Source organism: Bos indicus, chromosome 19 (genome assembly GCF_029378745.1).
Source record: "Bos indicus isolate NIAB-ARS_2022 breed Sahiwal x Tharparkar chromosome 19, NIAB-ARS_B.indTharparkar_mat_pri_1.0, whole genome shotgun sequence".
Classification (NCBI taxonomy): domain Eukaryota; kingdom Metazoa; phylum Chordata; class Mammalia; order Artiodactyla; family Bovidae; genus Bos; species Bos indicus.
Window position 1 is genome coordinate 30601226 of NC_091778.1, and position 22928 is coordinate 30624153.

Consider the following 22928-nt stretch of genomic DNA (forward strand, 5'->3'; position numbering starts at 1 on the left):
CTGGGAGCCCCTACTTGGCCTCCTCCAGCTCCTCCGTGCGCTGGATGGCGTCCGTCTCGTACTTGGTCCTCCACTGGGCCACCTCGCTGTTGGCCTTGGACAGCGCCCTCTGCAGCTCGGCCTTGCCCTCCTGCTCCTCCTCGTACTGTTCGCGCAGCAGGTCACAGTCGTGGCGGGCAGACTGCAGGGCGTGGGCCAGGGCGCTCTTGGCCTGCGGAATCGCCGTGGTGGCAAATTGCAAAACCGTTTGGTCATTTTCCAGGGTAAGTAATTTTGTTTCAATCAGTGTTTCCCAACTTGAACCATTCGCTTGCTGCCTTCACAAACTTCGCTGGAGCAGCATAGCTCCTGTTTTACTTCACTTTTTAAAAAGTAGACTATTATATTTAAGTGGAAAACCATTAACACTTGCGGTAAACAGAAGGTAATCGAATAAATGCAATGGAGGTAAGACAGTGTTACCACCTTCTAGCTGAGTAATTTGCGGCTGTGACCCTGTCTCCTAGTCCTACGCTCTTGTGTTTTGGTAAGGAGGATGCACCAGTGTGAGAGAGATGGTATCCAAACTGAGGGGCTTCCCTCCTAGTTCAGGGGTAAAGAACCCGCCTGCCAATGCAGGAGACTTGGGTTTGATCCCTGAGTCGGGAAGATCCCCTGGAAGAGGAAATGGCAACCCCCTCCAGTATTCTTGCCCGGGAAATCCCATGGACTACTAACCAGCCTGGTGGGCTCACATGGGGTCACAGAGTAGTCAGACACGACTCACTGACTAAACAACAACATCCGAATTGAGACCTTTTTCTTATTTAATCAGAATAATTGGAGGAGAATCAGAAAGGGGTTGATCTTCTCACTACTTAATGCAGTCTTTCGGAATACTGTGACCATGAAAACCCCAAAAGTGTATTCTGGTGTCATCAGTGGGCTGTGTCCCCACCCGGGAATTCTGACATGAGCTGTGCAGTTTCCACGGCCCTGCCACCACTTCCCAAGCAGAAGGGGGACATGGCGGAGGCCTCCATCACTCACTTCTACCTGGTCGGGAGGAAACTGGTGCTCTCATCATAATGGTCACAGCACACTTTCTGGTTGGCCCAGTGCAGTAACTCATATATTTGCATACTTTTAAAGGCACAAATTGGAGAAGGAAATGGCAACCACTCCAGTATTCTTGCCAGGAGAACCCCATGGACAGTGGAGCCCGATGGATTACAGTCCATGGGGTCTCAGAGAGTAGGACACGACTTAGCAGCTGAACAACAACAACAAAGACACAAATAAACAACAAACTTTTCCCAGGAAGGAAAGCTTAGCTCCTTCTGCATCCTGGCCAAAGGACAGCCCTGCTCCTGGAAGGGGCCTTCTCAGGCTCTGATTCTCTCCACTCCCTCTGTCCCACAAGTCCCCCAGGAACCCCAACCATATACTAGAAAGATGGGAGACAAATACAGCACTTTTCTTGTTTTTTAGGAGAGGCAGATGGAGTTTGCTGGAATTCCAGAAAAGTGCCCTGTAAGTTTTAGCTGGCACATGGCAACCCCAGAACTATATATATGCAGTTTTGGGCACTCTTGGTTTTGTGTTTTAGTTCTCAAACACACATCGACAACATTTACTAAGCGCCCACTGTGTGCACTGTTCTGCTGTGTGCTGTAACTACTGTTAACTACTACAGTGGGGAAAAATCATTCTTGCCCTCTAGGAGTTGACAGATTAGTTGGGGGATGTGAATTATAAATATCTTGATATTGACGTCAAGAACATGATGATGGTGTTTGCATTTATGCAAATGTTTCAAGAGCGCCTCCAAACCAACCAGCCTTTTGGAGGAGGGGGTTCTTAAATGTTGGTGTTGTAGCTGGTGATACATAAAGAGTGATGGGGGAGAGAGAGGAGGGAATTTCAAGGGTGTGGAATGATTGCTGGGCAGAGTGGGAAGATGCACAGAGGCAGAGATGGCCCAGCTAGTACAGTGGTGGGGGAGGGGAGTTTATCAGCCCCTCCACTGGGGAACAGAGGGGCTCCGAGGATGGAGCACCCTGGTAGAATTTTCTAGCTCTGAAGAAGGAGATCCAATGCCAAGGTTCTGGAACCTCCAAGAACATTTCCTGTCCTACTGCAAGGAAGAGAGGAGCAGCATCAGACTTCATGACACAGCACTGCCCTCAACCAGCTCCATGGCTTCTCAGGTCCTACCTGACTCTACCTTTCTAGACGGAGGCATCCATCCTTACCTTGGTTTCTTCCTCCAGCTGCCTCTTGAGATCCTCCAGCTGCTGGGTGAGGACCTGCTTGCCTTTGGTTAGCTGTGAGATCAGAGCAGCCTTCTCTTCCACTTGGTGGCTTAGCTCCCCTGGCAAACAGATGTGGGCCCACGTCAGGGTTTGGACCACCCTCTTCTGTGGTGCAGTGGGACCCTGGGGCCCTGCCCATCCTCACCATTTTGGGTCTGCAGCCTTGCCTTCTGCATATTCAGGTCATGGATTAACTGTGTCTGTTGGTCATCCTTGGCCTTGATCTCATTAAACTGGTCTTCCACAGTCCGGCACATCCTTTCCACATTACTCTTGAAAAAAAAAAAGCCAACATGAATGGGAAAAATGGATCCTGGGTTCCCAGTATCAAATCATTTGATAGTTTAGCTTCAAAGTGGGGTTGCCACTTTGAAGAATCTGCCTTGCAGTGGAGGGAACTCGGGTTTGATCCCTGGTCCAGGAACTAAGCTCTTACATGCTGTGGAGGAATTAAACCCTTGTGCTGCAACTAGAGAGTCTGAGCATCACAACAAAAGACTTTGTGTGTCACAGCTAAGACTTGACACAGCCAAATAAATAATAAGCAAATAAAAAAATGGACTTCCCAGGTGGCACTCGTAGTAAAGAACCCACCTACAGGAGACGTAAGAGACCTGGGTTCGATGCCTGGGTTGGGAAGATCCCCTGGAGGAGGACATGGCAACCCACTCCAGTATTATTGCCTGGAGAATCCCATGGACAGAGGAGCCTGGCAGACTATAGTCCATAGGGTCACAAGAGTCAGATGCAACTTAAGTGACTTAGCAGGCATGGACACACAAATAAATAAATAAGAAAATGGGAGATGGATTGGAAGCATTTGGGACAGACTGGATGAATGATGAGATCTTGAGTTGTAGCAGATCTTTGGATCAGGGCTCTGGTGACCTGAATGAATTTGGGGAGCCAGGAGCAGATGGAAGTGGAGAGAGTGTTACCGTTGAGAACATGCAGTGAGTTGCAGGCATGGAACTGTACCTGCTCACCCAGCAGGTGGATGCTGCCTCGCCTTTGCAGAGAGCAAAAGCATCAGATACCTTTGACTTGGAGACGGTCTCGATGTTACTGGCCATGTCATCGATCTCCATCTTCAGCTCACTCTTCTCCTTCTCCAGCTTCTGCTTGACCCTCTGCAGGTTGTCGATCTGCTCCCCCAGCTCGGCCACACTGTCCGCGTGCTTCTTCCTCAGTGTGGTCGTCGTGGCCTCGTGCTGCAGAGTGGCCTCCTCCAGGTCCCGGCGCAGTTTCTGGAACTCAGCCTCCCGCTTCTTGTTCATCTCGATCTGGACTGAAGTGGCCCCGCTGGCTTCTTCCAGCCGCTCGCTGATCTCCTCCAGTTCCCGGGAGAGGTCCGCGCGCTGCTTCTCAATCTTGCCTCTGAGCATGTGTTCTGCTTCCACCTCCTCCTCCAGTTCTTCAGTGCGGGCCTGGAAGGGTCACTGGGTCAGGAAGGTCATGGGGGGTTGGGCAACAGCCCTACTTTGGGGAGGACATGGTGGGGAGGATAGTCAAGAATACATTATAACATTAAATCCTTGGAAGAAAACTTGGCCACAATCTAAGTGCCCATCAATAGGGGAATGGTCAGATCAGCCCATGGTCCAGGAGACCACAAAGTAGTAAGATGTCCACTCATGTCTACCATGGACAGCTACATGAAGAGAGCAACTCGTGTAATGATAGTCTCTATATAATATTTTAAGTGTATATATTTTTTGTATGTATATATATATTTGGCCATGCTGCATGGCTTGGATAATCTTAGTTCCCTGACCAGGCATCAAACATGGGCCCATAGCAGTAGAAGCACTGACTTCTAACCACTGGACTGCTAGGGAAGTCCCCATATACATATATATTATGTAGAGGTTTATATATATACATATTTATTTAATATTCTTGTTCCTTTTAGGAAGATCCCCTGGAGGAGGGCATGGCAATCCATTGCAGATCCATTCCAGTATTCTTCCTGGAGAATCCCATGGATATAGGAACCTGGCAGGCTACAGTCTATGCAGTTGCAAAGAGTCGACATGACGGAAGTGACTTAGCATGCATGCATGCATCTCCTATATATTTTTCTTTGTGTCTGTGTACATAGATCCATGTGTACAAAAGATCCAGAGGATGCAGTGGATTTCCGAGAAGGTGGAAGGACCCTGGACTTAGGAGCGGTGCTTAGAGCACCCTTATCAATAATATTTAGTCTATGGATAATTTTAATTATCTTCAAGAAAATCTATTTATATGCAACTTAAACAATTTGAATATTAACTTCAAAAAAATGGAAGGAGATTCTCTCCAGCTCCAACAGGACTAAGACAAAAAAGCAGCAAAAGAAACCTGGGGATGAGACTTCCTTGGGGGTCCAATGGTTAAGAATGTGCCTTGCAACGCAGAGGATTCAGGTTCAATCCCTGGTCCGGGAACTAAGGGGAACTAAGCCCACATGATGCAACACAAGATGTCATTTGCTGCACCTAATACCCAGTGCGGCCAAATATATAAATACTTTAAAAAGAGAAACCTAGGGGAAAGAGCAAGGAGGGGTCCCTGATACAGGGATTTCCAGTCGGTGGGGAAGGTGTCCACACGTTACCTGCAGTTCTTTAATCTTCTTTTGTAACTGCAGACTGTGAACTTGTTTGTCTTCAATTTTGGTCTGTAACTGACTGATTTCAAAATCGTTCCTGCAAACAGATACGTATATATATTTAAAATACCCGAATGATGAGCCCTTCACAGGCAGAAGTTAGCTTTCGGGCTCAAACACAGAGGTGAACATGAAAGAGCTACTTCTGCAGCTTCTCCTCCATTTGCTGCTTGTCGTTTTCCAGGTCCATGATCGACTCCTGGCACAGCTTCAGGTCTCCTTCCAGCTTCCTCTTTGCTCGCTCCAGGTCAGCCCGCAGTTTCTTCTCCTGCTCTAAGCAGCCCTCCAGCTGGGAAGACATGGTGGGGGAGGGTTGAGATATGCTGGGAGCTGAGCTTGCCTCTTAGCCAAAGGCAGTGTCCCTGGGATCCTGCAGCTGTGAGCTCTCACCTCTGCCCTGGGAGGGAGCATGGCCCCTGCCTCCTCCCTCTTCTGTCCTCTGGCAAAGGCTGGGTCCCCCCCGAGGCCTCCCAGTGCCTCTTTCAGCTGATGCCCATTTGGCCTACCCATGCCCCATGATGGAAACATGGTGCTGGGGGATGCACACTCTTACCCAGACAGAACAACGGGGCACCTGTGGGAGGGCACTGCCCCAGCTGTGCCTGGGACGGTCTAGATTATATACTGTCAATCTTCTCCCCTACCTGCACCAGGCAGCTGTGGGGAGATTTAGGCAAAGAATGTGTGTTTGGCGGGGGGGAGTGGTGAGGGAAAGGAGTTGTTGGGGAGGACACCTGCTCTGGCTTCAGGACAATTGTAGCAATCTGGAAACATTCTAGCCATGACTGGCAGTGAAACCTTAAAGCTTCAAACCTGGCTCTTATATCAAGAACAAAAGTGTAACGTGATGTGGGGGTAGGGAGGGGGTTGATGGTAATTTTTCAGACTACCAATGGAACTCATTTTTAACAAAGTTAGAACAGGATTGAAGCTGTTGGAACCCAAGGACCTACAAGTGGATGCTAATAATGATGATGATAGTGATGCTGCTGCTGATGGTGATGATGCTGGTGATGATGCTGGTGATGATGGTGGTACTGATGGGGATAGTAGTGGTGATGATGATGGTGATGATGGTGGTGATGGTGGTGATGGTGATGGTGGTGATGCTGATGGTGATGCTGATAGTGATGGGATAATAGTGCTGATGACGATGGTGATGATGATGGTGATGATGGTGGTGATGGTGATGGTGGTGATGGTGGTGATGGTGGTACTGATGACGATGGTGATGATGGTAGCGATGATGATGATGATGGTAATGGTGGTAGTGATGATGCTGGTGATGCTGAGGGTGATGATGGTGGTGATGGTGATGATGGTGGTGATGATGCTGATGGTGGTGATGACAGTGATGCTGATAACAGTGATGGGATAACATTGGTGATGATGATGGTGATGACGATGGTGATGATGGTGGTGACAGTGATGATTGTGGCGATGGTGGCGATGATGATGGTGATGGTGGTAGTGATGATGCTGGTGATGCTGAGGGTGATGATGGTGGTGATGGTGCTGGTGGTGATGACAGTGATGCTGATGGTGATGGGATAATAGTGCTGATGACGACGGTGATGACGATGGTGACGATGGTGGTGATGGTGATGGTGGTGATGGTGGTACTGATGACGGTGGCGATGATGGTGATGATGGTGGTGATGATGCTGATGGTGGTGATGACAGTGATGCTGATGGTGATGGGATAATAGTGCTGATGACGATGGTGATGATGATGGTGATGATGGTGGTGACAGTGATGATTGTGGTGATGGTGGCGATGATGATGGTGATGGTGGTAGTGATGATGCTGGTGATGCTGAGGGTGATGATGGTGGTGATGGTGCTGGTGCTGGTGATGCTGAGGGTGATGATGATAGTGATGACGATGGTGGCGGTGATATTAGCAGCTGACATTTTACTGAACACACTCTGTGTGCTAAGCTTTCCATGAAAACTCTTGGAGGTAAAGCTAATTGAATCCTCATTTCACAAGGTGGGAACTGAGGAGTCACAAGTTTAAGTGGCTCGCTCAGCATTCCACATTTATTTGGAAGGGGCTGAGATCTGAACTCAGAGATTCTGACCCCAGAGTCGGAACCCTCAGCCCCTGCATCCCGTGTAGACCTCATCTTGTCTTTGTTTCTGCGAGTCGTCAATGTTAGGGCATAGTAATGAAATCTCCTCACGTCATCTGTTTGCTGCTCCAGCTTGGCATTTATTTTGATCAGACCATTGACTTTGTCTTCTTCAACCTGAAGATCATCCAGTGTTTGCTGGTGGGTTTCCTGCAGAGATTTCTTCTCTCTGGTCAGTTTGGAAATGTTTTCTTCAAGCGCTGTCATTTCTTCTGAAAGATTCTTTACCTAAGGGAGTATATCACCAGTTTAAACCAGTTCAAGCAATTAAACCAGAAGCTTCCAGCAAAGGCTATTGATTTTTTTTCTTTGACTTTCTCTTTTTTGGTTACTGCTTCTTTGCCTCTCCAGCAGGTGCCCTTGTGTTGGCTGCATCATCCTGAAATTGGCAGCCTCTGATGTTTTTCAGTCCTCACCGGCCTATCACAGGGCCCTTTAGGATAATTTTTTTTTTTAAAGAGGACATCATATGGTACACAGAAGGACATTATCCATGCAAACATGCTGCCTCCAAAAAACAACACATCAACCTATACTCATCAGATTATATCCATGGGAATTTGTTTATTAGCTGGCCAGGGCTTAGAATGAGGCAGGAAGGGGAAGAGGAATAGGCAGGAGGTGCTACGCAAGAAAATCCAGAATGGGGAGTCCCCTGTGTCAGGAAGCAGGGCCAGGGCACCAACCATGGAGCTTTAAAGCATTAAACTGAGCTTTTCCCACGTGCAGCGCTCTTCCAGACCAGACGTTGTTAATTCCTGACCTGTGGGCCAAATCCGGCCACATAATAGTGTACAACTTTTAAATAAGTTGTAAACATTGGGGGAAAAAAAATGAGATTTCACCTAAAATCTGGATGTCTGATTCCTCAAGGAAAATCAGAAGCTCTGGCCATGCAGCGTTCACATCCCCACCTGGCAACAATTGGCTGGCACTGGGTCCTGGCTGCCACCTGGGGGCAGGGCAGGTGCTCTCCAGGTTGCCACAGTCCCTACCCCTCCCTGTCACCTCCCTACTGACACCCAGTTGTCCATTCGACACTGCCTTGAGCCATCTCTACCTCCCTGGCAACAAAGATGATGTGAATCATGGACTGTATTTTCCATGTATTTTTGTGAAGTGTTATTTTGTGTGCGTGTAATTTTAGTCTACATAAACAGTTTCATGCCATATGTTTCATTTTCTCCCTCTGTCCCCACACTCAGCACGAGGTCTTTTACATCCATCTCATTGTCCCAATGGCTGTGTGTACACCCTGTTGTGTCTCCTCCACATCTCACCTCTCCACCCACCCAGGTGGACCCTGATCCTGCCTCCAGCATCCATCCCCCCACCACAAGAAATGCTGCCATGAGCCTCCTCATACATGTCCCCTTATGGACCTGGCAGAAGAACTCCTTGGTCTGTATACCCAGAAGCAGAATCACTGGGTTGAAGGATGCATGGATTCTTAACTCAGCTAAGAATTTCCAGATGGCTTTCCCGTAGGCTGCATTAGTCTACATTTTACCAGTAATGCATGAGGGTCCCTGAACCTCTAACCTCCCTGCCAGTCCTTGGTGTGGTCCAGTTTTCTGCCTCCTTCACCACCTGCCTCCCTGATCATCTGCCTGGCTCTATGGGCATGTTCCTTGGCTTCCCTGTGCCAAGTGCTTCTCCTGAAGGATCTCTTGCTTTGTGGAGGAAGGGTTGGGGCTAGAAGCTTGTGGTGTGACCAGGCAGGTAGCAGGAGCGAGGGAAGAGCCCACAGGTTTAAGAACAGGGTGGAGGTGGATTCATTCCCCTCCCACTTCCGGGCAATTCCTTCCCCACCTGTCTCCTCCTGGGAGGAGGGGTGGGGATGCCCACCTTGTTCTCCGTGGCATGCTTCTCTTTCTCCACTTTGGTCAGGGTCAGCTCCAGGTCGTCAATGTCTCTTTTGAGGGAGGAGCATTTGTCTTCCAGGTTCCTCTTCTTGGCAACCAGTTCAGAATTCATCTCCTCCTCCTCTTCCAGCCTCTCGTTCAGCTCCTTCACCTTGGCCTCCAGCTGAATCTTGCTTTTGATGAGTCCCTCACACCGCTCCTCAGCATCCATCAGGTTTTCTGTTTCCTTAAAAAAAAAACCAAACAGATCATTGTTTTTTCTAATTTATTTTTTGAAGGATAGTTGATTTACAGTGTTGTGTTAGTCTCTGCTGTGCAGCCAAGTGATTCATTTACACACAGATTCACGTTCTTTTTCATATTCTTTTCCATTATAGTTTATCACAGGATGTTAAATACAGTTCCTTGTGCTATACAGCAGGATCGTGTTATTTACAGACTATTGTCTTTTAATCAGCCTTTTGACCAACCCCAGAGGGAAGGGCTTTACCCTCCAAAAGCCCATTATCTGGACCCAAGTCAAGGAATGGATCATCGCCACAAACACACATACACACACACATATGTGCACATGTGTGCACACATGCATGCACGTACTCATGTATGTCATCCAAATACTTTTTTTTTAGCCACTAATGGTGTCATCTACTTAATAGAAATTCTCAAGCAAAGGCGCACGTAGCATTCATGAAGCCTCTGCAAATTTGTCACATTTGGACGCCCGGCCATCTCCCTCTTCCTCCTACACGAGTTGAAGATCAACGCATCCACTCTGTGCTTTCACACGCTAACTAATATTCCCCAAACTTGACCACCTTTTGAAACTCTCCACAGCTAGTGCTTCTTACAATTCCTGAGGCCTGCTTCCTTAAGCCACAGAACAGAAAACCCCAAATAGACAGAAACAAGTGATTAAATATGTACATTCCCCAGAAGGCTCTGCAATGAGTCTCTTGGAGTGGCCACGATTAGCTGATTATGTTATGTTAAATGTAAACACATTATATCCTCTCTTACTTACTTCTCAGTGTTGTGAGAACTGGACACGCATTTCAAGGTAATGGATGAAAAGAGTCCGGCAAGAATAGCCTTCTGTGTTTACTGAACATGTCCTGTGTTACATGCATGAACTCATCTGAGCCTCCCAGCTACCCTAAGAGGTGAGGGGCTATTGCTGTGCCCATTTCACAGTTGAGAAAACTAAGGGACAAAGAAGATAAGTCACCTGCCTGAGGTCACACAGCTGCCAAGTGGAGGATCTGGGATGTAAACCCAGATATCTGGTTCCAAAACTTGTTCTTGTGCTCACCGTGCTTGGGAAGGTGAAAGGGGAGGAGGAGGTGCTGTGCACTTAAGCAAAAGGTAAATGTATTGGGAGTTTATTAAAAAGAGCAAACACTAAATGTCTTGGCTCTCTGAAATGAGACCATTATGCTGCCAGAGTGTTATGTACTAGATATACAGCTTCATTTTCCCTATATCTTTGAAAATATGCATATCTTTAATTTTTAAAAATGTTTTTATCTTTAAATTTTTTGGCTGAACCACTCAGCCTACAAGATCTTAGTTCTCTGACCAGGAATTGAACCTAGGCCATGGCAGTGAAAACCTGGAATCCTAACCACTAGGCCACCAGGAAACTCCCAGTGATTTAGTTACATGATTTTTAAAAAGACTTGGTACATCACTGACAGATTTTTTATTAGGACAGACACATCGCCCTCATCCCACAGCAAAATACATCTGACTCTGCTGTAGAAGACAGGGAGAAATAAAGTGAGTACAAATTCACTTCGCAGATGTATTCTGCAGTGTATTGAGTCCACAAGCCCGGGCTGGCCTCCTTTTACTAGCAGGGCAGTGATGTAATACCCCACAAGCCCACTGGGTGGCACCACTATCGCTTGAATAAACTGATGGATCCTCCTGGCCTCAGGGGGATACTTACAGTCTGGACCTGCAACTGGAGGTCATTCTTTTCCTGCAGCAGGGACACCATTTTCTCCTCCAGCTCCTTTCGGCGAGCCTCAGATCTGGCCAGTTCTTCCTTGGCTCTCTCAAAGTCTTCCTTCATGGTGGCTATCTCCTTCTCGGCCTCCGCGCTCTTCAGCAGGGGCTTGATCTTGAAGAACAGGTTCATCCAGGGCCAGTGCTTGACGTTCATAAAAGATCGGATGTTGTACTGGATGCAGAAGATGGAGTCCCTGTGTATTGTTAGGACTGGGGTTAATGGACCACAGCAAGGTGCAGTCTCCACCCGCCTGCCCCCGTGGGGCCCAAGACCTTCACCCTTATGGGTCAGGTGGGAAGAGGTGCAGCTTGGCTGCACCCATCCCATGAGCTCCAGAGTCTGTTCTGGAAACGAAGAGGAGAGGAAACAGCATGTGCAAATTTAGGAGGTGAGAGAGGTGCCATCCACCTGGCTTCCACCTCCACCACCCTACTGAAAATGCTCACCCTAAGGTTGTCAGTCTGAGCAAACTCCGGGAGGTAGTGAAGGACAGGGGAATACAGGGAATCAGGGGGAAGGGGTCGCAGGGAATCCCCGCACAGGACTGGCCCACAGTGCTGCTGTTCCTCCTGTTGAATTACTGAAGGACGAAGGCCCTCCAAGCTTCATTCGATCCTTTCCATCCTGTTTGCTAATTCAGGTCCTGTCATCTTCTATTTGGACTTCTGCTACAGCCTGGCCTTCCCCTTCTTGTGCCTTCAGGCCTGCTCTTCTTGCGGCTGCCAGTGACCTCTCTGAGTATGTGTGCTTTTTTTTTATGGCCACGCCGTGTGGCAAGCGGGATCTTACTTCCTGGAACAGGGATCAAACCTGTGCCTCCTGCAGTGGAAGCATGGAGTCTTAACCACTGGCTTGCCAGGAAAGTCCCCCAGGTGACCTGTCTGAGCTATTGAAACAAATCCGATCCTCTCACTCATCTTCATGGCTCCCCATCAAGAGGAAGATTTAACCTGGGCTCTTCAAGGTGGCAGGTGGGGACCTCCACTGCCAGCCTCTCCTCGCTTCAGTCAAGTGTCCTGCTTTTGCTCCCCCCAACCCACAGGCCACCCTTCCTCCAGCCATGCAAAACCTCCTTTGGAAAGCTCTTTGTTTTTTGCTGCCCTTTCATGCCAACCCCAGCCCCCAATCCGTCCACAAAACTAGCCGAGCAGGTGTCTGCTTCCCACTCCTCTGTGGGCTCCTGGAGGCCAGGGATCATTTCTGCTTCCCCAGTGTCAAGCAGAGGCCCCAGAACAGAACCGTGGCTCAGTAAATGTGGGACAAATTAGTGAACATCTTAAGATTAAAGCACGAAGTGATGGTCAGCTCCCGGGAGGAGGGCAGGGAGGCGAGAGCTTGCATCACCTTCTCTCCATCATCTTCTTGAACTCTACCCGCATCAGGTAGCCCCGGCATAAAGCCTGCGTGCGTGTCATCAGGGTCACCAGCTTCTCGTCCCTCATCTCCTCCAAGAGGCCCAGGAGCCCAGCTTTGAAGAATACCTGTGTGAAAGGAGAGATGGGCCCTGCTTCATCCTTAGCCTGTGTGCTCAAGGGGGGCTATCTCTGTCTAGCCCCAGCCCTCGCCTTCAGAGCCCTGGCTTGGGACCAGCAGGCATCTGGCTCCCAGGACTCTGTTTTTGGAGGCTGTGTTCTCTGCAGGAGCCGCTCTGTGTCCTGTTCCAAGGTATGTTCCAGGCCCCGCTGGCCCAAGCAGACAGATTCTGATGGAGTTCATGTGCAGGAAGCAAGGATGGGGCAGAAATGTAATCACAGATGCAGACCAGGAGGGACTCACAGACGCCTCTGCCTCCCCATCCTCATCTTCCAATCTCTCCGCCCAGCTGAGGAGGTGGGTCCCACCCTCGGGGCCCCTCCCTGCACTGCCCACACCTGCAGGGCTTCCTCTGCCCCTGTGATGTTCCCGGGAAGCAGGGCACCCGTGGGGGCTGCAGGCTTTTCCCTAATGGGGTTGATGGTCCCCTGGCCCCTTTCAGAACACGGAGCTTTGGAGTCAGGCCAGGATTTGCAGCTGCCCTTTGTCACCCACTCTCCATGCGACCTCGAACAAGTCTCTTGTCCTCTGGGAGCCTCCCAGTAACCTCATGAGGTAAGTACCACCCTTATCACCATCAGGTGATCTGAAAGATTCGGTAAAATGTGTATAGAAGGCATGTCACAGGTCTCAATGTACATGTGCTCAATAACGGTGATCATTTTTATTGGTTATAATTCTTCTCAGGACCTCATGGTCCCTGGAATTCTGTGTTCTCTGATCTCTTGGGCTCCCTCTCCCCTTGGGCACTCATTCTCTGCTGCTGTTGATTTCTTCTATGGCTGCTGGGGCTGGAGCTGGGGCTTCCAATTAAGCCTCTAGACACTTAAAATCAGCATAGAGAGAGCTTCCTATTCCTGGACAGAGTTCTCTTGGCCTGGGCTTCTGGGCAAGGGATGGTCAGGCTTTTTGGAATGGGAAAGAGAAACCTTTCCTCCCATCAGCTCACAAGCAGCCCAGTTCAGTTCAGTTGCTCAGTTGTGTGCAATTATTTAAGATTACATGGACTGCAGCACACCAGGCCTTCCTGTCCGTCACCAACTCCTGGAGCCTGCTCAAACTCATGTCCATCGAGTCGGTGATGCCGTCCAACCATCTCATCCTCTGTCATCCCCTTCTGTTCCTGCCTTCAATCTTTCCCAGCATCAGGGTCTCTTCCAATGAGTTAGTTCTTCACATCAAGTGCCAAAGTATTGGATGCTTCAGCTTCAGCATCAGTCCTTCCAATGAATATTTAGGACTGGTTTCCTTTATAATTGACTGGTAGGATCTCCTTGCCTTCCAAGGCACTCTCAAGAGTCTTCTCTAACACCACAGTTCAAAAGGGGGTTTGGGGGTTAACCCCACTGGCCTGGGGGTTACCTGGGGTGGGGGTCATCCCTGCCCCACCTGTGCTCACCTTGGTGTGGCCGAACCTATACTGCTCCCGGTCCACGTCGATGGAGTTCAGAAGCTTCTCGGAAGCGTTTTTGCTGTCAATGAACTGGCCCTCTGGGATGGCACTGGCATTGAGGATCCGGTACCTGACGAGGGAGGGGGAGGGGTCGGCGTGGGGCCTGCGTGTCAGTGGTCTGGAGAAGAGCCTCTGGTGACACAGCCCTGGGTGGAGCCGGGAGGGTGCTGGGCCCGCTGTTTCCCGAGGGGCTGCTGTTTCCTGCTCCTGCCTGCTCAGGCCCTGGGGCCACGGAGCCCAGCGGGGTCCCAGCCCGGTCTCTCTGGGACAGGAGGAGGTGGTGTCCCTTGTACCCAGGGTGGAGTCTGGGAGGCAGAATCCAGGGAGCCACTGCTGCTGAGGGGACAAGGCCATGCCAGCAGCAGGCCCAGCACACGGGAGCCGAGGAGACGCCTCACTTGCACTGCAGTCCAGATCAGGACTGGCACCTACCTACATCCCCCCACCATCCGGGCAGTTCTGGGGAGGGTGGAGCTTTCAGTCGAGGGGCAAAATTTCCCAATGGAATCAACTCCTACGAAAGGCTCTGTGCCTGAGACCAGGCCTTCCAGAACCTTCTCCTGCTCCAGCCATGGAAATGGATTATTATACAGTGACTAGTCTGGCAGAGGGGAATCTAGGAGTTGATTTTAGGCCAGCCAACTGTGGCAGGAGGGAGAGAAATGTATGGAAGCAAGGCCAGCTGAGTGCATGGCTGGGATGGTGCTTTCAGAGGAGATGACTTATCTAACTTATAGAGCCTTGAAATCAGCTGTGACCTGCAGGCTAGTGGTCATTCTAGAGTGTCCTCTTCTCACCTGTCCCTGTGGGCAAGACCTGGACTTGTGGGCCCAGATGGCAGTCGGGAGGAGAGCCTTGGTCTAGGGCAGGGAATCTCAACTGGGGAACACTGGGCAATGTCTGAGATTGAGGTGGTGTGGGTCGAGGCCGGGGGTGCTGCTAAAATCATGTAACACACAGGACAGTCCTCATGATAAAGGATTATCTAGCCCCAAATGTCCACAGTGCAAGGGTTGAGAAACTCTGGTCTGGAGTCCCAGTCAGGCTCGAGTGGTCTGGGCTTGATCTTGGGATTACTTCGGGCTGGTCCAGCCCTTGCTCTGTGCAAAGGCTCGTCGCCCCAGCAGAAGAATGCTATGGAAACCTTGGGAGCTCACCCAACACCCAGCTGCAGGAGTGCCTTTGGGGGATGCAGAAGGTACCCTCCAAAGGAGAGAGCTGCAAAGGCAGGCGACCTACCGCTGTTTGAAGTCGCCATAGAGGATCCGGCTGGGGAAGCCCTTCCTGCAGATGCGGATGCCCTCCAGGACCCCGTTACAGCGCAGCTGGTGCAGGACCAGGTGGTGGTCCATCACGCCTGGGGAGAGAGGAGCCCAGGGCCTGTTAGCGGCGTTTCCACTGCTTTCTCTGATGATCTGGGCACCACGAGACCCCTGGATACCCAGACTCGAATGGGAAGGTTTGGTGCCAGTAGAAATAATCTCAACATCCTGGGGAGACTCTAGCACCCCATAACCATGGGACTAAAAGCCAAAATATTAATCTTTGCCCTGTTCATCGTTCTTGACTCTGGTGAAGACAGAATGGTTGTCTTGGTCTAGAAATGTCTCTCATCATTATTATTCTCATAGTAACAACAGTTTTTATTATTACTATAATTGACAGCCAACATTTGCAGAGTGTTCATAATGTATTTTCCCTATATTGTTTTGTTTTTATTATTTTCCTTGGTGGCCTAATAAGTAATCATGTGTAAGGGTTTCATGAGAATATGCAAAGAAGAAGCCTCCTCTGTCATTGCTGTGTTTGATATTTTGACGAGGTTGACCGTATAATTTATTATATTGCATGCACTCCTACATATTTTCGTCTGCCTCATCAATCATGAGCTGACAGAGTTTATTTAAATTCACCTACAACTACTGTTGTAGTGCTATCTACTAGCACTTTTTTAAAAAAATTGAGGCATCATTGACATATAACATTTTATTAGTTTCAGGTGTACAACCATATTTGTATACAATTATGAAATGATTGCTGCAAGAAGTCCAGTTAGCCCCCATCACCATACACAGTTACAATTTTTTCTCTTATGATTGGCCCTGTTTTAAATGCTGTACATGTACTGGCTTATTTAATTCTCACAACAACCCTCTAAGGAGGGTGAAGGGGGTTAATTTTCCCTGGTGGCTCATAGGGTAAAGAATCTGCCTGCAATGCAGGAGACCTGGATTTGATCCCTGGGTCAGGAAGATCCCCTGGAGAAGGGAATGGCTACCAGCTCCAGTATTCTTGCCTGGAGAATCCCATGGACAGAGGAGCCTGGAAGGCTATAATAGTCCATGGGACTGTAAAGAGTTGGACATGACTGAGTGACTATCATTTTCACTCAGTAAATAAGTGAGTAAATAACTAAGTCGATGAATCAGTAAAGTGCCATTCAAGCCTCCTTTTATAGACCAGAAAGCTAAAGGACTCGGCTGCGGGCCCTTGAGCAGTTGCAGGTGGAGCTGAGCTGTTTTCCTACATCATCTGCTTTCCTGTAATGTTGCTGAAGCAGGACTTGATGCTGGAACCTCAGCCTTTGGGATGGAACAGCTTGGCTGATAGCCACAGTGTATGTGATGGTCTGTTCTTTTCTTTGTGACAAGGAGCCCTGAAACTCAGCCCTACTCCAAGAATATTTGTGAATCCAAGATTGGGGATGGTTAAAGGTCTACTGTACTGCACAGTGCTATGTCTATATACCTGGTCTCTGATTCTCGATTTTCTCACTTATGAAATGGAGATAAGCACACTTATCTTGCAGTGAACTGTTATAAGCAGTGACATAATACTGTTATAATACGTAACATAATAATGTGACTGTAGTGTGCTCAGAAAACAGTTGTTACTGATTCTGCTTTTATTATGAAAGACCTAAGTTGATTATTTGCCAAATATAGTGGCTCTTCATTTTTAGGGGGAGGGGGAGTTTCTAAGAACCTTATGAAAGTTATGAATATAATGTACCTATATATGTGTTGTTGTTGTTGTTCACTCAGTCATGTCCGACTCTTTGTGACCCCACGGACTGCAGCACGCCAGGCTTCTCTGTCCTTCACTATCTCCCAGAGTTTGCTCAAATTTATGTCCATTGAGTTGATGATGGGTTGGCCAAAGAGTTTGTATGTAACATCTTATGGAATCCTTGAACAAATTTTTTGGCCAACCCAATACATAATATTTTGGAAATAATTTCATAGTAGGGATATAGGTGAAATAAATGATGCCCAGTTGAACTTGAATTTCAGAGAAACAGTAAAATAATTATTTCAGTGTAAGTATATCCCAAATATTGCATGGGTCATATTTATACTAAGAAAATTTTCACTGTCTCATCTGAAATTTTAATTTAATGGGGAGGGGTCTCATATTTTTAATTTGTTAAATCTGGGAGCCCTATTTCATAGACCGAAAAGAGATAAAGGCTATCACGACCTCGTCCTCAGGGAAGCACACACACACATGCACACAGACTCGCCGACACGTGCACACACACACGTGTGCACACCCGCCGCAGGATTTCGCTTATGTTTCAGGGAGTCCTGTGCTGGTGGGTTCTCACTCACCAGGTGTCTTAGTCTCATTGGGAATCAGACATCGCACAAAGTGAGGGTGAGTGCTCCTTAAATTGGTCATCAATTTGTTTAAATTTTCCTGGGACACAAACCAGAAGAAGCACGTTTACTTTTCCAAAGGCTGTTTCACTGGGCAGAAAAGCAACTGAATGTGGAAGGTGTGAAAAACCAACCCTGAACACGGCGGACACGGTCTGGAAGGAGGAGCCCTTCTTCTTCCCGCCCTTCTTGCTTGCCCCGGAGTCACCTGGAGACAGACAGACAAAGGCGGGTGTGTCTGGTGAGTCCTGAGGATACAGTGGTGGCCTTCCTACCCACCCCCACCCATTTTATGGAGCTGTAACTGACATATAACATTGCATACATTAAATGTACAAAGGAATGATTTGATATTTGTATATACTGCAAAATGATCACTGCTACTTAACGTCTATCACCTCCATAATTAATTTTTCTCTTGGGTTAAGTGCTTTTAAAATCTACTCTCTTAGCAGCTTTCAAATATACAATACAGCATTACTAACTATCGTTGCTACACTGTGCATTGCAACCACAGAACTTATTTATGTTATAATCTTAAGTATGCACCTTTTAACCCCCTTCACCCAATTTTTCCCCAGCTCTCACCTCCCACCTCTGGCAACCACAAATCCAATCTCTGTTTCTATGATTTTGGTTTTTTAAGATTCCACAAGTCAGTGATATCATACAGTATTTGTCTTTCTCTGTCTGACTTATTTCTCTTAGCTTAAGGCCCTCCAACTCCATCCTTATTGCTGCAATGGCAATGTTTCATTCTTTTCTATGGCTGAGTAATATTCCATTATATGTGTGTGTACACACACATACAAGATATTACCATGTCTTCTTTATGTGTTTATCTGGTGATAGACACAGGTTGCTTCCATACCTTGGCAATTGTAATAATGCTGCTATAAACATTGGGGTGCATATGTCTTTTGAAATTAGTGTTTTTTGGGGGGGATGTATACCTAGGAGTAGAATTGTGGGTCATATGATTAGAACTCAATCTCTTAAGGAAGAGGAAGAATAGAAGTAGGAGAAAGAAACACAGAAACAGGCAAATCAAAGTCATCCTGAAGCTCATGTCCAATTACTGGTTCTTCATGAGCTGTGAGTGATTACATAGTTTCCACAAGGGGGGATTTTAAAAAAGGATGTCACCTGCTTCTGCACCAGCATAGTTGGAAAAAAGAAAGGACAGCAGCTTCAGCGAAGACTTCTGGTACAGCCCGACCACCGTCTCATTCAGGGGGTCCTTGTTCTTGTCCAGCCAGCCGGCGATGTTGTAGTCCACGGTGCCCGCGTAGTGCACCAGGGAGAAGTGGGCCTCAGCCTTGCCCTTGGCAGGTTTGGGCTTCTGGAAGTTGTTGGACTTGCCCAGGTGCTGGTCATACAGCTTGTTCTTGAAGGAGGTGTCCGTGGCCTTGGGAAACATGCACTCCTCTTCCAGGATGGAGAAGATGCCCATAGGCTGGAGGGAGGATAATAGACTGTCCTCAGCGTTCACTAGTACAGCCCCATGACTCCATCTTCGGGAGGAGCCAAGGGCAACTTCTTTGGTGCCGTCACTGTTACTAGGAACACTGGGATGTCAGTGCTGCGAGAACAAGGCTGTCGGTCTGCTTGGTGCAGACAGAATAGTGCTTGACATTAAGCACAACAGCATAGTAGGTGCTTATTTAATGTTTGCTGAGCAAAAAAAGCATGGGATGAAATTGCACGTATGTAAGTGCAGCTCTTTGTGAGATGATAGAAAATATATATACTGGTCTCTGTCCCTGGTTCCTGGCAAAGAGCGTCTAAAGCCTTTGTAAAGTGTCCTAGTGATGAGTACTAGAGCATCTGTTGTTCTCTTGAGGTGACTCTGGGGTGGGGGCCCCTGGCTGAGGGCTGGTCACCAGAAAGACTAAGCCGTGATGAGAAGCTTGGGATTTTCATCCCCTCCCCCATCCACCAGAGAGTGGAGAGGGGTTGGAAATGCAGCTAATGATTGATCATGCCTACATGAGGAAGCCTCCATAAAATCCTAGTTGTAGGTGATTTTGAGAACTTCCAGGTTGGCAAACATGTCCACACTGGGAGGGTGGGGGACAGAAACACTTGCATTTGGGACCCTCCCAGATCCCGTCCCATATGTCTCTTCATCTGGCTTTTCATCTGTACCCTTAAAAAAAATTTTTTTTAATTTATTTACTTTTTATTTTATTTATTATTTTGGGCATAATATGTGGCATGTGGGATCTTAGTTCCTCAACCAGGGATCAGACCCGGGTGCCCAGGATTGGAAGCACAGAGTCTTAACCACTGGACCACCAGGGAAGTCCCTCATCTGTTTTCTTTATCAAACCCTTTAATAAACTGGTAAATGTAACTGTTTTCCTGAGCTCTGTGAACCCCTCTAGTAAATTAATTAAACCTGAGGACAGGGTTGTGAGAAACTGATTTAAAGCCAACGAAGTGAGAAGTTATAGGACACCTGGGGACCTACTGCTTGAACTTGGCCTCTCTGGGTAGAGAGTGCCAGAACTGAGTGAAATTGTAGGTTGACCAGTTAATGTTGCAGAGGATTGCTTGCTGTCGTGAGGAAAAACCTCCATATGTTTGGTGACCAGAAATATCAAAAACGAAGTGCTCTGTGTGAGTAGTAAAGCAAATTCATAGAAGAGAAACACACAGCAGGGAAGAACTAAGTTTTTCCCTACATAGGAAGGAAAAAAAAAAGCTATATTTCCCTGACTTACTCCCTTTTAGGAACAAATTTACAAAAAATGTAAAGTTGCATGAGTGAGTGAGTGACAGTTGCTGAGTTGTGTCCGACTCTTTGCAACCCCATGGACTGTAGCCTGCCAGGTTCCTTTGTCCATGGAATTCTCCAGGCAAGACTATTGGAGTGGGTTGCCATTTCCTTCCATACATAGACATAAAAATCATATGAGTAATATTTTAAGCAATAAAATCTGGGTTTTTCAGTAGCCACCTTAGGAAGACAAGCTTCCAACACAACCAGTGCTCAAAATGTGATGGGAATTCCTTTTTAAAAAGTTAATATCATCCTCTTTTCATAGTAACATTCCTCCAGGAAGCCCACTGCTCCATGGTCCCTCCTCCTTGGACAATTCAGGTATGTATGAAATGCCCAGTCACCCCTGGGCTTCATTCACATTCTTGGGGATCACTGAGCCCTTGGATCTTAATCGCTCACATACCTTTTTAATTGTCTGAACAGATTCTGGGAGCTGTCCAAACATTTACCCTTTCTGCACTGGGAATTCAGCTCTCTGAAGGTTCAGAGCCTGGGGACATGGGTTTAGGGAGCCAGTCTGTTAGCAGAGAAGCGTTAGAGCAAAGAGGGGGTGGCCCAGCCGATGAGGAGCTGCCCCAGGGAGCAGTGTTTCTTACCTTCTCAATGAGCTCGATGCAGGCGGCCAGGTCCATCCCGAAGTCGATGAACTCCCACTCGATGCCTTCCTTCTTGTACTCCTCCTGCTCCAGCACGAACATGTGGTGGTTGAAAAACTGTTGCAGTTTCTCATTGGTGAAGTTGATGCACAGCTGCTCCAGGCTGTTGAACTGGGTGTTTCAGATACCAAATAATTTAAGTGAGTCTGGAAAATCCAGGGGTGATTCAACAGAGCAGACACAAAGCAGAAGGGCCCTTTGAGGTCTATCATTTACCCAAACAACTCACATCAAAGATCTCAAAGCCAGCGATGTCCAAGACCCCGATGAAGTACTGCCTGGGCTGCTTGGTGTCCAGCTGCTGGTTGATGCGGGTGACCATCCACAGGAACATCTTCTCATAGACGGCTTTGGCCAGAGCGCCCACCGAATTGGTCACCTTGAAAAAGGATCATTCACTCAACCCTCAAATTAGTATTTTTATGAAACCTACAAAATGGATGCCTTGAAAGGCAGCAGAACACTGGCAATTTCATACAGTTTAACCTAACATTAAATCTATCTCAAGGCATTTTCTCAGTACATGAGGTCAATTTCATTTACAAAGCTCGTTTTCTACCAAGCATGGATATAACACATGACTCTAGCCCTGGCCACACCTAATTGAACCAGATGTGGACATTTGCTCCAAGTTGGGTTAAACAGAGTGTTTCTCCTGAGAATTTGGAATTGGGATCAAAAAGATGTTGGTCTCAGGATGTGGATGGAACCACGAAGATGTAAACTTGGGAGCTCTGGGGTGGTCACGGTAGGGGAGGTAAGGAAAGCTTATCCGCCTAGTGAGAACAGAGAGCAGGAGAGAGAAGACAGTCTACAGTCCCTGAGAAGGAGGCTGCCTGGCTCCAGAGGGCTCTTCACTGCCTGGTCCCAGGCCCTCATAGCACCAAGGCCCTCCTTGAGTTACCCTGAACCTGAAGAATGAATTCCTTTTCCATGCTGTCTGTAGCCAGTTGCATATGTTTTTCTGACCCCTGCAACTGAAAGAACTTCAGGATGAGATTGAAAATAGAAAAACACTCGAGTTGATTGGATTTAGAGCATTTCCATTTACCTGCTGGACGTTTTGTCCTTTTGTGACATATTCATTCCCAACCTTCACCCTTGGACAGCACAGGCCTTTCAGCATTTCTGCGGAATTCAGACCCATCAGGTACCCAGCCTTGTCAGCCACTGAAGGAAAAGAAGACGCAGTGTCACACAGCCAGCAGCTGCTAAAACATCCAGTCAGGCCTTGGGTCCTCCCAGAAGTATTGTCTATAATGCTTTTGGATGTTTTTATGTTTTCCTACAAGTCCCAGGCCTGCACTGGAGTTTTGATCCCATAATTCAGGGTCCTGGGTTTTCAAGAACTTTCATTTTGCTTTCTATAATAGATAGTCTTTAGTAATAGGTCAGTTTTGACAAACTTGAAATTTAAATTTCAACAAAAAATATATAGCTACTTAGTACTGTTGGAATCTGATAATACAACAACATGGTGTATAGGTAAAGGAAGCACCATTTGGACAATTAATATAAGTTGAACACGTTCCTAATTTTTACAAGTGTTAATCATCAGTCGTGTCCATCAGGCTCCTCTGTCCATGGAATTCTCCAGACAAGAATACTGGAGTGGGTTGCCATTCTCTTCTCCAGGGGATCTTCCTGACCCAGGGATCAAACCCAGGTCTCCTGCATTGCAGGCAGATTCTTCACTGTTTGAGCCACCAGGGGAGCTCAATGTGCCATGCAAATACTTGAGAGAGAAGTACAAAATCTTGCCTGCAAGTATTTGGAGATGGTCAAGTTCAGTTGAATACTGGCAATTTCACAAAGTTCACTAGTTCGGTGGACTTTGGAATGAGCCTGGGTTCTTGCCTTGAGCTCATTGAGAAGTAGAAG

The 22928-nt window shown here is 47.7% G+C and overlaps 1 protein-coding gene across 1 annotated transcript in view; it reads right to left on the bottom strand.

Annotated features, from left to right (window-relative positions):
* LOC109573252 (myosin-13) overlaps positions 1 to 22928 on the bottom strand; it is a 43677-nt gene that overhangs the window by 5961 nt on the left and 14788 nt on the right. Inside the window, exons 11-28 of the mRNA XM_070774438.1 lie at positions 22099 to 22217; positions 21277 to 21426; positions 20988 to 21158; positions 18750 to 19059; positions 17738 to 17811; positions 17556 to 17643; positions 15184 to 15301; positions 13891 to 14014; positions 12303 to 12439; positions 10896 to 11151; positions 8931 to 9173; positions 7134 to 7310; positions 5091 to 5236; positions 4894 to 4984; positions 3281 to 3721; positions 2440 to 2566; positions 2235 to 2353; positions 15 to 211 (exon numbers count right to left, since the gene is read on the bottom strand). Of these exons, the coding sequence (XP_070630539.1) occupies positions 15 to 211; positions 2235 to 2353; positions 2440 to 2566; positions 3281 to 3721; positions 4894 to 4984; positions 5091 to 5236; positions 7134 to 7310; positions 8931 to 9173; positions 10896 to 11151; positions 12303 to 12439; positions 13891 to 14014; positions 15184 to 15301; positions 17556 to 17643; positions 17738 to 17811; positions 18750 to 19059; positions 20988 to 21158; positions 21277 to 21426; positions 22099 to 22217 (3088 nt within the window). The remainder of the gene's footprint in view (positions 1 to 14; positions 212 to 2234; positions 2354 to 2439; positions 2567 to 3280; positions 3722 to 4893; positions 4985 to 5090; positions 5237 to 7133; positions 7311 to 8930; positions 9174 to 10895; positions 11152 to 12302; positions 12440 to 13890; positions 14015 to 15183; positions 15302 to 17555; positions 17644 to 17737; positions 17812 to 18749; positions 19060 to 20987; positions 21159 to 21276; positions 21427 to 22098; positions 22218 to 22928) is intronic.